This window comes from Salvelinus namaycush, chromosome 35 (genome assembly GCF_016432855.1).
Source record: "Salvelinus namaycush isolate Seneca chromosome 35, SaNama_1.0, whole genome shotgun sequence".
NCBI lineage: Eukaryota > Metazoa > Chordata > Actinopteri > Salmoniformes > Salmonidae > Salvelinus > Salvelinus namaycush.
Genome location: NC_052341.1, coordinates 17,611,419 through 17,628,529, shown reverse-complemented (window position 1 = coordinate 17,628,529; position 17,111 = coordinate 17,611,419). Strand labels below are relative to the sequence as shown.

The 17,111-nt window shown below is 44.1% G+C and overlaps 1 protein-coding gene across 2 annotated transcripts in view; it reads right to left on the bottom strand.

Annotated features, from left to right (window-relative positions):
• adss2 (adenylosuccinate synthase 2) overlaps window positions 1-17,111 on the bottom strand; it is a 31,671-nt gene that overhangs the window by 6,710 nt on the left and 7,850 nt on the right. The window contains exons 2-4 of one of the 2 annotated variants that reach the window (XM_038974894.1): window positions 9,479-9,581; window positions 8,578-8,646; window positions 8,410-8,460 (exon numbers count right to left, since the gene is read on the bottom strand). In XM_038974894.1, the coding sequence (XP_038830822.1) occupies window positions 8,410-8,460; window positions 8,578-8,646; window positions 9,479-9,581 (223 nt within the window). Of the gene's footprint in view, window positions 1-8,409; window positions 8,461-8,577; window positions 8,647-9,478; window positions 9,582-17,111 lie in introns of those variants that run through there. The other variant, XM_038974895.1, reaches the window with a different exon arrangement.

The following is a 17,111-nucleotide window of genomic DNA, read 5'->3' as shown; positions in this document are numbered from 1 at the left end:
GGCACTTCTTTGACAATGAGCAGGGAGACAAAATGACTCAAGGCACAACAAGTCTAGTTGAGCAGAGTTCACCACTCAAAGGGTAAAGAAATCCGTACATACTAAGGACCAATAACAACGCAACAATAAATTCACAGGTAAGGCAGTTTGCCTAATTTCTGTGAGTAAAATGTAACCTGTCAGTGCTAAATAATTTCTTTCCCGCCACACATATTCAAATAGCAAAATGGGCCGAGTTCAGGCTAGTGGACTGAATAATGTAGCCTAATACAAGTCATTCTGATTTTACAAAAAAAAGGTGCTATTTAACATTCAGAGCGAACATGACTTATGTCCTGGAAAACTGAAAGCCAGTTCACCGATTTAAAAACAGGCCTTCGGAGTGCATCTTAGGTCAAATCAGTTCTAATGTATGCACAGAATACGAAAGGGCCCCAAAATAGCTAAGCTAATTAATTGGCCACTTTCATCCCCCAACCCCCATATAACAGAAACATGTTCCCCATGAAAGCCATGCAGCATTTTTATACGCTTGTTTATGAGGATCTCTTCTGGGCACCAGCTTTACACTGACAGTGGCATTCACTAGCTAAGAGACCAACTGTTGATACTCAAAACATTGTAATGCATTCATGATGAAAAGAAAAACATTGATAGAAATTAAGCAGACTCATTATTCCCCTTAACAGACAGCCAAACATGAGCATTGCACATCGGTCTCCAGTCCTACAGCCTTCTAAAATCAGCAAAAAAAGAAACGTCCTCTCACTGTCATCTGCATTTATTTTCAGCAAACTTCACATGAGTAAATATTTGTATGAACATAACAAGATTCAACAGACAAACTGAACAAGTTCCATAGACATGTGACTAACAGAAATGGAATAATGCGCCCCTGAACAAGGGGGGGGGGTCAAAATCAAAAGTAACAGTCAGTATCTGGTGTGGCCACCAGCTGCATTAAGTACTGCAGTGCATCGCCTCCTCATGGACTGCACCAGATTTGTCAGTTCTTGCGGTCACCCTCCGATCCAACAGGTCCCAGATGTGCTCAATGGGATTGAGATCCGGGCTCTTCGCTGGCCATGGCAGAACACTGACATTCCTGTCTTGCAGGAAATCACGTACAGTACGAGCAGTATGGCTGGTGGCATTGTCATGCTGGAGGGTCATGTCAGGATGAGCCTGCAGGAAGGGTACCACATGAGGGAGGGGGATGTCTTCCCTGTAATGCAGTGTTGAGAATGCCTGCAATGACAAAAGCTCAGTCCAATGATGCTGTGACACACTGCCCCAGACCATGGCGGACCCACCACCTCCAAATCGATCCCGCTCCAGAGTACAGGCCTCAGCGTAACGCTCATTCCTTCGTCGAAAAACGCGAATCCGACCATCCCACCTGGTGAGACAAAACCGTGACTCGTCAGTGAAGAGCACTTTTTGCCAGTCCGGTCCAGCGACGGTGGGTTTGTGCCCATAGGCGATGTTGTTGCCGGTGATGTCTGATGAGGACCTGCCTTACAACAGGCCTACAAGCCATCAGTCCAGCCTCTCTCAGCCTATTGCATCCAAGATGGCATAGCAGTCAGACGTCCTTTTGTCCTCGTCTTGTCCCGTATATATACACTGCTCAAAAAAATAAAGGGAACACTTAAACAACACAATGTAACTCCAAGTCAATCACACTTCTGTGAAATCAAACTGCCCACTTAGGAAGCAACACTGATTGACAATAAATTTCACATGCTGTTGTGCAAATGGAATAGACAACAGGTGGAAATTATAGGCAATTAGCAAGACACCCCCAATAAAGGAGTGGTTCTGCAGGTGGTGACCACAGACCACTTCTCAGTTCCTATGCTTCCTGGCTGATGTTTTGGTCACTTTTGAATGCTGGCGGTGCTTTCACTCTAGTGGTAGCATGAGACGGAGTCTACAACCCACACAAGTGGCTCAGGTAGTGCAGCTCATCCAGGATGGCACATCAATGCGAGCTGTGGCAAGAAGGTTTGCTGTGTCTGTCAGCGTAGTGTCCAGAGCATGGAGGCGCTACCAGGAGACAGGCCAGTACATCAGGAGATGTGGAGGAGGCCGTAGGAGGGCAACAACCCAGCAGCAGGACCGCTACCTCCGCCTTTGTGCAAGGAGGAGCACTGCCAGAGCCCTGCAAAATGACCTCCAGCAGGCCACAAATGTGCATGTGTCTGCTCAAACAGTCAGAAACAGACTCCATGAGGGTGGTATGAGGGCCCGACATCCACAGGTGGGGGTTGTGCTTATAGCCCAACACCGTGCAGGACGTTTGGCATTTGCCAGAGAACACCAAGATTGGCAAATTCGCCACTGGCGCCCTGTGCTCTTCACAGATGAAAGCAGGTTCACACGCACATGTGACAGGCGTGACAGAGTCTGGAGACGCCGTGGAAAACGTTCTGCTGCCTGCAACATCCTCCAGCATGACCGGTTTGGCGGTGGGTCAGTCATGGTGTGGGGTGGCATTTCTTTGGGGGGCCGCACAGCCCTCCATGTGCTCGCCAGAGGTAGCCTGACTGCCATTAGGTACCGAGATGAGATCCTCAGACCCCTTGTGAGACCATATGCTGGTGCGGTTGGCCCTGGGTTCCTCCTAATGCAAGACAATGCTAGACCTCATGTGGCTGGAGTGTGTCAGCAGTTCCTGCAAGAGGAAGGCATTGATGCTATGGACTGGCCCGCCCCTTCCCCAGACCTGAATCCAATTGAGCACATCGGGACATCATGTCTCGCTCCATCCACCAACGCCACACCACAGACTTTTAGTCCAGGTCTGGGAGGAGATCCCTCAGGAGACCATCCGCCACCTCATCAGGAGCATGCCCAGGCGTTGTAGGGAGGTCATACAGGCACGTGGAGGCCACACACACTACTGAGCCTCATTCTGACTTGTTTTAAGGACATTACATCAAAGTTGGATCAGCCTGTAGTATGGTTTTCCACTTTAATTTTGAGTGTGACTCCAAATCCAGACCTCCATGGGTTGATAAATTTGATTTCCATTGATCATTTTTGTGTGATTTTGTTGTCAGCACATTCAACTATGTAAAGAACAAAGTATTTAATAAGAATATTTAATTCATTCAGATCTAGGATGTGTTATTTTAGTGTTCCCTTTATTTTTTTGAGCAGTGTATATAATTACACCTTTCTTCGCATATCTTTTATATATTTTATTTTCCAAAAACTCAACTTCAAAACGCTTTCCTGCCTCACCAATTACAAAAAAAAAGTACAGTATTATTTACCTCAAATTTGAAAATCCACAATAGAAGCTAACCTGAAGCTAGCCAGAAGCTAGCCAGAAGCTAACCTGAAGCTAACCTGAAGCTAGCCAGAAGCTAGCCAGAAGCTAACCTGAAGCTAACCTGAAGCTAACCAGAAGCTAGCCAGAAGCTAACCTGAAGCTAACCTGAAGCTAGCCAGAAGCTAGCCAGAAGCTACCCAGAAGCTACCCAGAAGCTAGCCAGAAGCTAGCCAGAAGCTACCCAGAAGCTAGCCAGTTTACTGACTAACGTTAGTATTTCAGCTAACCACGGTTTGTAGTCATCAGCTATTCCTTTAGCTCGATAATCTATCGCCACCTTTGTACAACGTGACTCATCCAGGAACATACCGGACCTATTTTTCTCCATATCCCCGGATTTCAACCGCAAGCTCTGGACATTTACACCTTGATTTCGCAGCTAGCTAGCTGCTACCCGTGTGTCTATTGGCTTACGTCGATCCCGGAGCAAACATCAATTATTCCGGAGCTAGCCAGCTGAAGAGTTCCATCAGCCACTCCTGGGCTACAATCACCTATCCGGACCCATTTTACTGCCAATGCGGAGCCCCACCGGGCCTTCACGACTGACTACCAACGTTATCTGCCCGAGGGAGTTATCCAACTGGCACCTCAGTCGCGACGTTACCTGAACGCTCATCTGGGGCCCGCTAATCGTTAGCTGTCTTATCGGCTGCAATCTGAATAAGTCTATCGGACCATTTTTCTTGGGTCACTATAACTATCGATTTTGCCAATTGGATTGATCCCCTCTACCACACGGAACCCCACTAATCTACCTACGGAAACGCACGAGGCGGCTAAAAACAGACCTCCATCCTATGCTAGCTGTCTGAATCGCCGTGACCCCAACCAACCTCTACTCACTGGACCCTTATGATTACTCGACTAAACATGCCTCTCCTTATTGTCAATATGCCTTGTCCATTGCTGTTCTGGTTAGTGTTTATTGGCTTATTTCACTGTAGAGCCTCTAGCCATGCTCACTATACCTTATCCAACCTTTCAGTTCCACCACCCACATATGCGATGACATCACCTGGTTTCAATTATGTTTCTAGGGACAATATCTCGCTCATCATCACTCAATTCCTAGGTTTACCTCCACTGTATTCACATCCTACCATACCTTTGTCTGTACATTAGTCCTTGAAGCTATTTTATCGCCCTCAGAAACGTCCTTTTACTCAATTCTAGATGACCAATTCTCATAGCTTTTAGCCGTACCCTTATCCTACTCCTCCTCTGTTCCTCTGGTGATGTAGAGGTGAATCCAGGCCCTGCAGTGCCTAGCTCCACTCCTATTCCCCAGGCGCTCTCTTTTGATGACTTCTGTAACCGTAATAGCCTTGGTTTCATGCATGTTAACATTAGAAGCCTCCTCCCTAAGTTTGTTTTATTCACTGCTTTAGCACACTCTGCCAACCCGGATGTTTTAGCCGTGTCTGAATCCTGGCTTAGAAAGACCACCAAAAATTCGGACATTTTCATCCCTAACTACAACATTTTCAGACACGATAGAACGGCCAAAGGAGGCGGTGTTGCAATCTACTGCAGAGATAGCCTGCAGAGTGCTGTCCTACTATCCAGGTCTGTTCCCAAACAATTTGAACAATTTGAAACAGTTCAAGCTTCTACTTTTAAAAATTCACCTCTCTAAAAACAAGTCTCTCACCGTTGCCGCCTGCTATAGACCACCCTCTGCCCCCAGCTGTGCTCTGGACACCATATGTGAACTGATTGCCCCCCATCTATCTTCAGAGCTCGTGCTGCTAGGCGACCTAAACTGGAACATGCTTAACACCCCAGCCATCCTACAATCTAAGCTTGATGCCCTCAATCTCACACAAATTATCAATGAACCTACCAGGTACCACCGAAAGCCGTAAACACGGGCACCCTCATAGATATCCTAACCAATTTGCCCTCTAAATACACCTCTGCTGTTTTCAACCAAGATCTCAGCGATCACTGCCTCATTGCCTGCATCCGTAATGGGTCAGCGGTCAAACGACCTCCACTCATCACTGTCAAACGCTCCCTGAAACACTTCAGCGAGCAGGCCTTTCTAATCGAGCTGGCCGGGGTATCCTGGAAGGATATAGATCTCATCCCGTCAGTAGAGGATGCCTGGTTATTACAAAAGGATGCCTGGTTAACACAAAAACATCCTATGGCGTTCTGCATTAACATCGAACAGCCCCTGTGATATGCAACTTTTCAGGGAAGCTAGAAACCAATATACACAGGCAGTTAGAAAAGCCAAGGCTAGCTTTTTCAAGCAGAAATGTGCATCCTGTAGCACAAACTCAAAAAAGTTCTGGGACACTGTAAAGTCCATGGAGAATAAGAACATCTCCTCCCAGCTGCCCACAAGATAGGAAATACTGTCACTACTGATAAAACCACAATAATTGAGAATTTCAATAAGCATATTTCTACAGCTGGCCATGCTTTTCACCTGGCTACCCCTACCCCGGTCAACAGACCTGCGCTCCCCACTTTTCCGTCACCCAAATCCAGATAGCTGATGTTCTGAAAGAGCTGCAAAATCTGGACCCCTACAAATCAGCCGGGCTAGATAATCTGGACCCTTTCTTTCTAAAATTATCTGCTGAAATTGTTGCCACCCCTATTACTAGCCTGTTCAACCTCTCTTTCGTGTCGTCTGAGATTCCCAAAGATTGGAAAGCAGCTGCGGTCATCCCCCTCTTCAAAGGGGGGGACACTCTTGACCCAAACTGCTACAGACCTATATCTATCCTACCCTGCCTTTCTAAGGTCTTCGAAAGCCAAGTCAACAAATAGATTACCGACCATTTCGAATCCCACCATACCTTCTCCGCTATGCAATCTGGTTTCAGAGATGGTCATGGGTGCACCTCAGCCACGCTCAAGGTCCTAAACGATATCTTAACCGCCATCGATAAGAAACAATACTGTGCAGCCGTATTCATTGACCTGGCCAAGGCTTTCGACTCTGAGAATGTGGTGATTGACATCGGCAGACTCGACAGCCTTGGTTTCTCAAATGATTGCCTCGCCTGGTTCACCAACTACTTCTCTGATAGAGTTCAGTGTGTCAAATCGGAGGGTCTGTTGTCCGGGCCTCTGGCAGTCTCTATGGGGGTGCCACAGGGTTCAATTCTTGGACCAACTCTCTTCTCTGTATACATCAATAATGTCGCTCTTGCTGCTGGTGAGTCTCTGATCCACCTCTACTCAGACACCATTCTGTATACTTGTGTTAACAACCCTCCAGGCGAGCTTCAATGCCATACAACTCTCCTTCCATGGCCCCCAATTGCTCTTAAATACAAGTAAAACTAAATGCATGCTCTTCAACCGATCGCTGCCTGCACCTACCCGCCTGTCCAACATCACTACTCTGGACGGCTCTGACTTTTAGAAAATGTGGACAACTACAAATAGCTAGGTGTCTGGTTAGACTGTAAACTCTCCTTCCAGACTCACATCAAACATCTCCAATCGAAAGTTAAATCTAGAATTGGCTTCCTATTCCGCAACAAAGCATCCTTCACTCATGCTGCCAAACATACCCTTGTAAAACTGACCATCCTACCAATCCTCAACTTCGGTGATGTCATTTACAAAATAGCCTCCAATACCCTACTCAATAAATTGGATGCAGTCTATCACAGTGCCATCCGTTTTGTCACCAAAGCCCCATATACTACCCACCACTGCGACCTGTACGCTCTCGTTGGCTGGCCCTCGCTTCATACTCATCGCCAAACCCACTGGCTCCAGGTCATCTACAAGACCCTGCTAGGTAAAGTCCCCCCTTATCTCAGCTCGCTGGTCACCATAGCAGCACCCACCTGTAGAACGCGCTCCAGCAGGTATATCTCTCTGGTCACCCCCAAAGCCAATTCTTCCTTTGGCCGCCTCTCCTTGCAGTTCTCTGCTGCCAATGACTGGAACGAACTATAAAAATCTTTGAAACTGGAAACACTTATCTCCCTCACTAGCTTTAAGCACCAGCTGTCAGAGCAGCTCACAGATTACTGCACCTGTACATAGCCCATCTATAATTTAGCCCAAACAACTACCTCTTTCCCTACTGTATTTATTTTATTCATTATTTCTATCTCTACTTTGCACATTCTTCCACTGCAAATCAACCATTCCAGTGTTTTACTTGCTATATTGTATTTACTTTACCACCATGGCCTTTTTTTGCCTTTACCTCCCTTCTCACCTCACTTGCTCACATTGTATATAGACTTATTTTTCTACTGTATTATTGACTATGTTTGTTTTACTACATGTGTAACTCTGTGTTGTTGTATGTGTCAAACTGCTTTGCTTTATCTTGGCCATGTCGCAATTGTAAATGAGAACGTGTTCTCAACTTGCCTACCTGGTTAAATAAAGGTGAAATAAAATACAATTTAAAAAAATTGAGGACAGTCTGAGCATTGGAGGGATTTGTGCGTTCCTGGTGTAACTCGGGCAGTTGTTGTTGCCATCCTGTACCTATCCAGCAGGTGTGATGTTCAGATGTACCCTTTCCTGTGCAGGTGTTGTTACACGTGGTCTGCCACTGCGAGGACGATCAGCTGTCCGTCCTGTCTCCCTGTAGCGCTGTCTTAGGCGTCTCACAGTACAGACATTGCAATTTATTGCCTTTGACACATCTGCAGTTCTCATGCCTCCTTGCAGCATGCCTAAGGCACGTACACGCAGATGAGCAGGGACCCTGGGTATCTTTCTTTTGGTGTTTTTCAGAGTCAGTAGAAAGGCCTCTTCAGTGTCCTAAGTTTTCATAACTGTGACCTTAATTGCCTACCTTCTGTAAGCTGTTAGTGTCTTAACCGTTCCACAGGTGCATGTTCATTAACTGTTTATGGTTCATTGATCAAGCATGGGAAACAGTGTTAAACCCTTTTCAAGGAAGATCTGTGAAGTTACTTGGATTTTTACAAATTCTCTTTGAAAGACAAAGTCCTGAAAAAGGGACGTTTCTTTTTTTGCTGAGTTTATATAGTAAAGAGACTATAGTTGGGCTGAAGTCGTGGATTTAAATGCTCTTTGAATATAAAGAGGCCTGATGAGGCAGGGCTTACCAATGTGTGCTCTGTCTGAAATGATCAGCCTCTTGTCCCAGCCCTCCAGACCTGAACACATACGGTAGAAAAAACATTTGATATCCCCATTAAGCAACATGGCAATCTTCTAGGCATGGGAGTAAAAAGGGACTTAAACTATTAAGAGGATAGCTCCTTCGTACTCACTTTTGCCTTTGCACACATTCTTCTCAGCCTCCTCGAAGAGGCCAGGCAGGTGGATCACTACCCCATTACCTGTGGGATAGACCGACACAGGCAACATGGAAGATATGGAGAAACGGATGCATCAGTAAACAATAAGGAAAGGGCAGTGAAAAACCCCATATTGAATTTGATCTCAAGTGTTGTGGGCTATAAAGAGTTAAATACTCCATCAGAAAAACAGTTCTGCTGTTCCGCTGAGCAGCGACCAATCAACATTAAGGCCAGAAATTAAACTAATGTGGAGAGGGCCATAACCTGTTCTGCACAATCAGCCTTATTTATTTTCTCATGGCAAACAGTGCTCAGGATTCTGAAGGGTTCCGAACACCTGTTTGGGCTCTGAAAGCCTGACTGTGGAGCTCAACTAGACAGCAATAGTAGACGGAAAAGGATTGATCCACTTAACATTCTATATGTTAAACTGCTGACGAGCTGTGGGTTAAGAGCCAGAGGACATATTTGTTAGGTGTTGCCAAAATGTACTAGATGTTAGACCATTAGCAAAATGAAGTTACTGCAGATAAAATGTGATCTATAGCACTCTACTGCGTCAGCCTGCGAGTTGGCTCCCAGTCAAGTCAATCACTTGTTTTGTGGCATCAGGCAAAGCTGGAGCTATTAGAATATAATACAGATTGGCTAGATTTAGACGGGAGAAGTCATTAATATTGGCTTCTTGCATACAAAAGTGTGTATGGAAACTGCACAGGAGATATAATAAACAAACATTTATTTGTTCTGTAAAGACTAGAGATTATAACTGACGTAGTAGTAGACCATGAGGGTTACTTCACAGCTCAATTCTTATTGTGAAATCATCTTTCCTGTTCATTCCTCAGTCCAGCAGCTGTGTTCTACCCACCAATGAAAGCTGTGACCTTGGGGTTGATAATGCCACTGGGTAGAAGATGGAAGTCATACTCCACAGAGTCCACCACCACCGTGTGTCCTGCATTGTTGCCACCCTGCAGAGAGGGACAGAGTCAGTCACCATAGAGACACACATGACATCCAAAATTGTGAAACAAAAATCACACCAACAGAAGCAATGTGAAAGGCTATAGCTTTACTTTTCACAATTTAACGTTGGACATGGAAGAAAAACAAACTCGCCCCAATATTTGAGAGTGTGATGTTCTTTTGAACACATGGTTTGAGATCAAGTCTGACCCTGGAATACTGACACAGACCTGAGACCAAAGAGCCTACCTACAGACATTACACTATGGTACAGATTGCTCAGTCATAGCTGAGGGACACCTGAGGACACAGGATCTACAGCCATTTTAGCGGGCAGTCCGTGGAGATACAAATCATCCACTAAAGGGTTGGTGATTCTAGCGTCTTGTCTTCATATTAGTTTACTACACAAAAGTCCATCCGAGTCTAACCATGAGTGCTTACAAAATAACATTACCCCATTTTTAAATCTAAGATGACATGAGATAAAATTGCTTGTACCCAGAGAGAGAACATACAGTGCCTTTGGCATGAACTCTACAACTGGAGGAGTCTCCTCGTTCATAGCTGGTCTGGGGAGGGGTTGCGTGAGTGATAAATCAGTCTGGTTTTGCCCCATGCAATGAGCAGGCCTGGGCCCAGTTTCCCCTAAAGTATTTTAGGGCTAGGTTCATCATTAGAACCTTCGCAGGAGCATAGTTAAATCTCTGAGCTGTTTCCCAAAAGCATTAGTAATAAAGTTGCACTTGAAAATGCTCGTTATTTACCAACTGCCTCAGATCACTCGAGCAGACCACTAGAAACAGCTAAGTGCGTTGTTAAATGTATTTTTTTGCCTGCATGCGTACCTTTATTCACAGAAGATCTTCGTTAAACATAGAATCATGTTAATTTCCATGTTAAGTTATTTTGCTGAGTTTCCTGTTTCCTTTTGTGAGGGTGGATACTTAGTTTTTGCCGGAACTCTAAATTTGTAACACTTATGAACTCAGAAGTTAATCAAGCAGCTGACCGAACTACGCAAAATTTTACTTCTGGGTTAGCCTTCCAGAAATTAGCTTTAGAATAAGCCGCCTCAATATTTGCAGCCATATAAGTGGTCATCTCTCTAGGAGCTGATCTGTTGTCAGTACTGTGGAATAATTCTAATGTTATGGTAAGATTTGAATGGAGAAAGCTGATCTGAGAGCAGAACTGACTTTTGATCATATCAGTACACACATGCTCCAACGACACACTTAGTTCTTTCGAGGTGGTGTTTTGGAAAACGCATGTAACATCTTTGGCCATTATAGGAACAACGCATGGTTAAAACACTTGTAAGCTTAAGCTCCATCGCTATCGGGAAAGCGTACCCTGGGCTATTCCTGGCCATGGCAGTGCTTGGACGAGTGAAGGGGTGTGCGTAGATGCCTCTCCTTTTTTATTGCATTTATGATGTGCCCCCAGCTGCCTGACCTGCAACAGGGGGCCGCGCCGGACGTGTATCGTTACTGCCGTTCGGTGACGGCTGCTTTCAATGAATGGGACCCACGTGGTTCGTGAGGCTTCAACACGAGAACATAGGCTGACCAAAAAACATGACATGCAAATCTGAGAATGTGGATAGATTTTTAAATTCTGCCTATACCATGGCTTCTACCTTTTTATCAGTTTGAGATATGGCCTCATCTCCCACTGCTGCATACTTTCCATTTGTTACTTCAGGCTTGCTTGACCCACTTGGCAGCTATTGCCATGAAGGCATGTATTATATGCGGCAATAGTTCACTCAAAGAGACTTGCTGAGATGAACCAAGTCGTAATTCCCAACAATAGCCTGGAACATTCTCTAATGTGATATGTATCCATTCGCCTCCCGTGACTGTCACAGGACTGCTAGTCTCCCTTGGACGACGTCCAATGTTCTCCACCTAAAATTGGCTGGTGCGATTAATCCCATTGGGTCTGAAGAGGCGAGGGGGGCACAGGGAAGAGCAGCCTCTGTGTGGCAGGATTTGCAGGTGGTAGGATTAGTCCATGGCTTGCCACTTTAGCACCTCAGTTGAAATAGTCACAGAATACCATCAATTTAGTGTTTTCCTGAATAGCATGCTTGTGACAGCGTAATTTCCTATGAACTGATATAGTTAGGAAACTTTATTAATTTGACCATCTACAGTTCTGATCCTGGAGAGTAATGCAGCCACATTGACTTACAGCTCATTCTGAAAGTATTCAGACCCCTAGACTTTTCCCACATTGTTACGTTACAGCCTTATTCTACATTTCCCCGCACACAATACCCCATAATGACAGGCTAAGAAATCTTTGCATATTTATATATATAAAAAAAATGATATCACATTTACATAAGTATTCAGACTTGGCTCAGTACATTGTTGAAGCACCTTTGGCAGTGATTAAAGCCTCAAGTCTTCTTGGGTATGAAGCTACAAGCTTGGCACACGTATTTGGGGAGTTTCTCCCATTCTTCTCTGCAGAGCCTCTCAAGCTCTGTCAGGTTGGATGGGGAGCATCGCTGCACAGCTATTTTCAGGTCTCTCCAGAGATGTTCGATCAGGTTCAAGTCTGGGCTCTGGCTGGGTCATTCAAGGACATTGAGTCTTGTCCCAAAGCCACTCCTGCATTGTCTTGGCTGTGTGCTTAGGGTCATTGTCCTGTTAGAAGGTAAACCCTACGCCGTAGTCTGAGTGCTCTGGAACAGGTTTTCTTCAAGGCTCGCTGTACTTTGCTCCATTCATCTTTCCCTTGATCCTGACTAGTCTCCTAGTCCCTGCCGCTGAAAAACATGCCCACGGCATGGTGTCAGGTTTCCTCCAAATGTGACGCTTGGCATTCAAGCTAAAGAGTCCAATCTCAGATTCATCAGACCAGAGAATCTTCTATTCTTTAGGTGACTTTTGGCAAACTCCAAGTGGGCTGTCATGTGCCTTTTACCGAGTAGTGGCTTCCTTCTGGCCATTACCATAAAGGCCTGATTGGTGGAGTGCTGCAGAGATGGTTGTCCTTCTGGAAGGTGGTTGTCCTTCTCCAGTCTTCACAGAGGAATTATAGAGCGCTGTCAGAGTGACCATCAGGTTCTTGGTCACTTCCCTGACCAAGGCCTTTCTCCCCCGAATGCTCAGGTTGGCCAGGTGGCCAGCTCTAGGAAGAGTCTTGGGGGTTCCAAACTTCTTCAATTTAAGAACAATGGAGGCAACTGTGTTCTTGGGGACCTTCAATGCTGCAGAAATGTTTTAGTACCCTTCCCCAGATATAGGACTCAACACAATTCTGTCTTGGAGCTCTACGGACAATTCCTTCAACCACATGGCTTGGTTTTTGCTCTAACATGCACTGTCAACTGTGGGACCTTATATAGACAGGTGTGTGCCTTTCCAAATCATGTCCAATAAATGTAATTTACCACAGGTGCTCCAATCACGTTGTAGAAACATCTTAAGGATGATCAATGGAAACAGGATGCACCTGAGCTCAATTTCAAATCGCATAGCAAAGGGTCTGAACACCTACGTAAATTATATTTCCGTTTTTATTACATTTGCAAACATTAAAAAAATCCTGTTTTTGCATTGTCATTATGGGGTAGTGTGTGTAGATTGGATTAAAATGTTTTCCCCCCTCATTTTACAATAAGGCTGTAACCTAACAAACTGTAGAAAAAGTCAAGGGGTCTGAACACTTACTGAATGCACTCTATATATACACACACACGGAATAATGAATCTTTTTATGACCCTCTTGTTTCTCTGATTTGTCAGTGTTTTTTGGGTTATGCCAATAGCTTGGACATGATCCTCCAACATAACATTTAAATAATTGAGATCACTAGAGGGGTTCTGAACAACCTGCAATTACTAGATTAGAGAACTCAAAAAAAGCATACACCCAGAACTAGAAAACATCTCCATAGCAACGATGTGCCAAACACAACAGTGGTCCCATGTAAAGCATTAGGCCTAGCTATGTAAAGAGATCTGTTACCTATTACTAGCCAGTGGGGCGTTTCCTGACAGACCAATAGGCTCAATAAATGAAGAAAAAAAAGGTACAATAACTGACAAAGGTAGAGATAAAATGAGAGTAAAGGTTCTTTCAAGAATAATACAGCCACACAAACACACATAACCCTGCGGTTCTCTTCCTCAGGTTGCCAGAATATAGGCATGCTAGAGAACCTGTTTAACCTCCACATGCAATGGATTGCCTGAAACAGGACACTAAGACGGCAGGTGGCAGGACTGTAACATGCTGACCACACCGGTTGCGTGCGCGAGGGTTGCAAAATAAATTGACACATACATGTTGTTCAATCATTGCACCCACACTGCTCACGAGCATCTGCGTGGCCAGGAGCTAAAATAGAAATAGGTTCTATTTGTGACGCTCAACGTGCTGCAAGTCTGGCCTCTCCCATCTCCTCATTGGTTTTAAGAGCATATACCCACGTGCCATCTCATTGGTGTTGAGGAACATATACCCACGTGGGTGATTGAAAGATTAACTGACCCAGTCGTAGTACTGCACCGTAAAGTTGGTTGCCAGCCGCCATATAAAGTCCAAATAAGTAAAAAAGAAGCCTGAGGAAGGAGTAGGGATGAGAAATGAATGTGGTTTACCATTTTAACTGTGGATTAAAAGTCAGAGTAGAGAAACCTTGTGCATTTCAGGTAACAGCACAATGTTTATAGCTAGCTAAATTGCCATAAACGTTTAATGCTTTGACATATCCCCAAACTAATATAATTGGTTCAGAGTATGTTTTGATATTTCAAGCTGCGTGTCCTGATCACTTCTGGTGTGGGTGAACAAAATCAACACGCGCTTGTCCGGTTTGGTCAGCATGTAAGAACCCTGCTCTAAGGACATGCTCATTCTCACACCTTGGAGATATCTGTGGACCAGGGAACAAACCTAAATTGCTCTCTATAACCAGGTTTCCATCCAACCTTTTTATGAGTGTAAAGTACATGACGGATAAAAAAATATAAAAAACGTGTCACGACAGGCCTGGTGGAAACAGCACGTCAGTAAACTTTCCAAATAACTTATCCATAACAATGTAGGTAGCCTAGCCGCACTGTATCTGCTAGCTGTTGGCTAGAGCGCTAGTGCCAAGACCAGAGCAGACATAGTCGCTATACAAAACATTTGTTTCTGACAGTAGAGTTGAAAATGTGATAGAAACTCAACCATAAAAGTTACTTATATGTGCACTGTGTCATTACACACAGCCATTTATCCACAAGTCAATTTGATGGAAACATCTCAGGTGAGAAAATGTGCATAATGTTTTTATGGTGATTTTAGAATATTGGCATAAAAATCTGTCGCCAACTGGATGGAAAGCTCATGAGAAATGTCTGTCTTTGTGCAAGACATGTCCGGAATCAAGCCAAAGGCTGAAAGAGGTGTCAGGTAAAACGCAGCGATCCAAATTCCTTCCTTCCTTGTCTCTTCATAGCTTTACAGAGAATGACAGCATTAACTCTCAGAACTGTATGCGGTAGTTGAATAAGAAATTAAATCCCCATGATAGTCAAGCAACATCTTGCATTTAATAGAGTTTGGAATGCATTCCCAAGTCCTGAAAAAAATATTTTAGAAAAATCACACCTGAAAATGCATCTGATTTTATACTCTGTTTCGCATCCTCTGGCCATCATACAACTTGGTGGTGATCAAAAATATCCCGATCACATCAAAAAGGTTGGTGTGATCCCCAAAGACAACAATTCACTGTCATGGTCACTTGGGAAGCCACTTGAGAGCAGCAGAATAGAGTATCAGCACTGATACTTAATTAGTAAGACTTGGAAATCTGCTCCTTGTTGTCCTTTCAACCTCATGCTGCAAGTAAGAACCTCAGATTGCTGTCACTGCTTTTTTTTTTTTTTATAAAAAAAGAGGAACACTATATTCTCCCTCTTACACACACGCCATTGTGTAACATAGCATTCCATTAAATGACACTCAGCGAGGAGCATTGCAGATATTGAGATGAGTGTGATGCAAAACTTCTCACACAGCATCTACAACATGGTAACTACAGGACTCAAACAGCAGACCCAATGATGTGTTTCAGCTAGGGATGCTTGATAAATCTGTGAACATATCGGAATCGGACGATATTAGCTAAAAGTGCCAACATCGGTATCGGCCCGATGTCTTGTTGAACGCAGATGTTAAAAACCAATGTCAAAGCTACCATGCATACCTATATAACGTAGGTACTGGACGTAACGACACCACGTAAAATTTTGCGCTACACAGTGCAACACAGCATTCCTAACCTAGCCTACAATGTCTGCTGTGTGGATGGAGCAGTCAAGTGGAGCAGTCATTTGAAAGAGTAAGAACATTTCAGCAAGACAACTCAAAGGCGAAATCCATTAAACCAAGATAATGGAATTCATTGCGCTTGACAATCAACCGTTCTCTGTCGTGGGTGACATTGGCTTTTGCAGACTGGTCGAGCACCCGTAAACTCTACCAAAAGCGCTATTTTTAAGATGTTGCCCTACACTTCATAGTGTCACTGCTATTAGCTTAACGACAGCAGGGCACTATAGTGGAATTTGCAGTTTGCCTTCAAAATAAAAATGTCATTGACAGTGATGCAAATTAATACAAATAGTAGAATTATGCCATACTTTTTTTTGAAGGCTAACCGCAAAATCCACGATTTTGGCTAGCTTCACATAGATAGGTCCGACCACCAATATGAACGGTCTTATAAATTAGGGTAATTTTTGATGATGACACCTACCTATATAGTTAGCCAGGTAACTATAGCTACTGAAACAGATGTTGTTTTGCTATGTTTTCGGGGAAGAACTACATTGTTTGCATCCATTTTATGACCAGCACTGTAGGTACGAGAGACAACTTTACCAGCATCATAGCATGCTTAACGATGAATCGTTGTGACACATGAAATACTAGTGGTAGTGTAATAACTACGTTAAAAACACATGAACGCGTTAAAGTATTATTTGACGTGCAGCCATATTCAGGTCCTGATTAGTCAACAAGCTTATTTGACATGTCAAATAGTGTTATTTGACATGTACCTTTTTTTGGCACGCGAAAACCCAAACTGCGTTCCATAGAAATCCTGGTTGAGAATGAAACGACTGAACAAACGAACAACGAAACAGCACAACAAGTAAGTCAAGGAAATAGGTTGAGATTATGTTTTACTGGTAATGGGGACATACGTAAATGCCAACAAAATAACCTTTGGGTCAGTGTGATGTGTGTGTGTAATCTTTATTTAACTAGCCAAGTCAGTTAAATACAAATTCTTATTTACAATGACGGCCCGGACGACGCTGGGCCAATTGTGCGCCGCCCTAGCAATGCTAGATGTGATACAGCCTGGATTTGAACCAAAGGACTGTAGTGACGCCTCTTGCACTGAGATGCAGTGCCTTAGACTGCTGCGTCCATGTGTGTGTGTTAACTATTTAACTGTACTAGAATGCTTAAAAGTCACCAATTTATTTATGTAAAATTTGTATTCGTTTTAA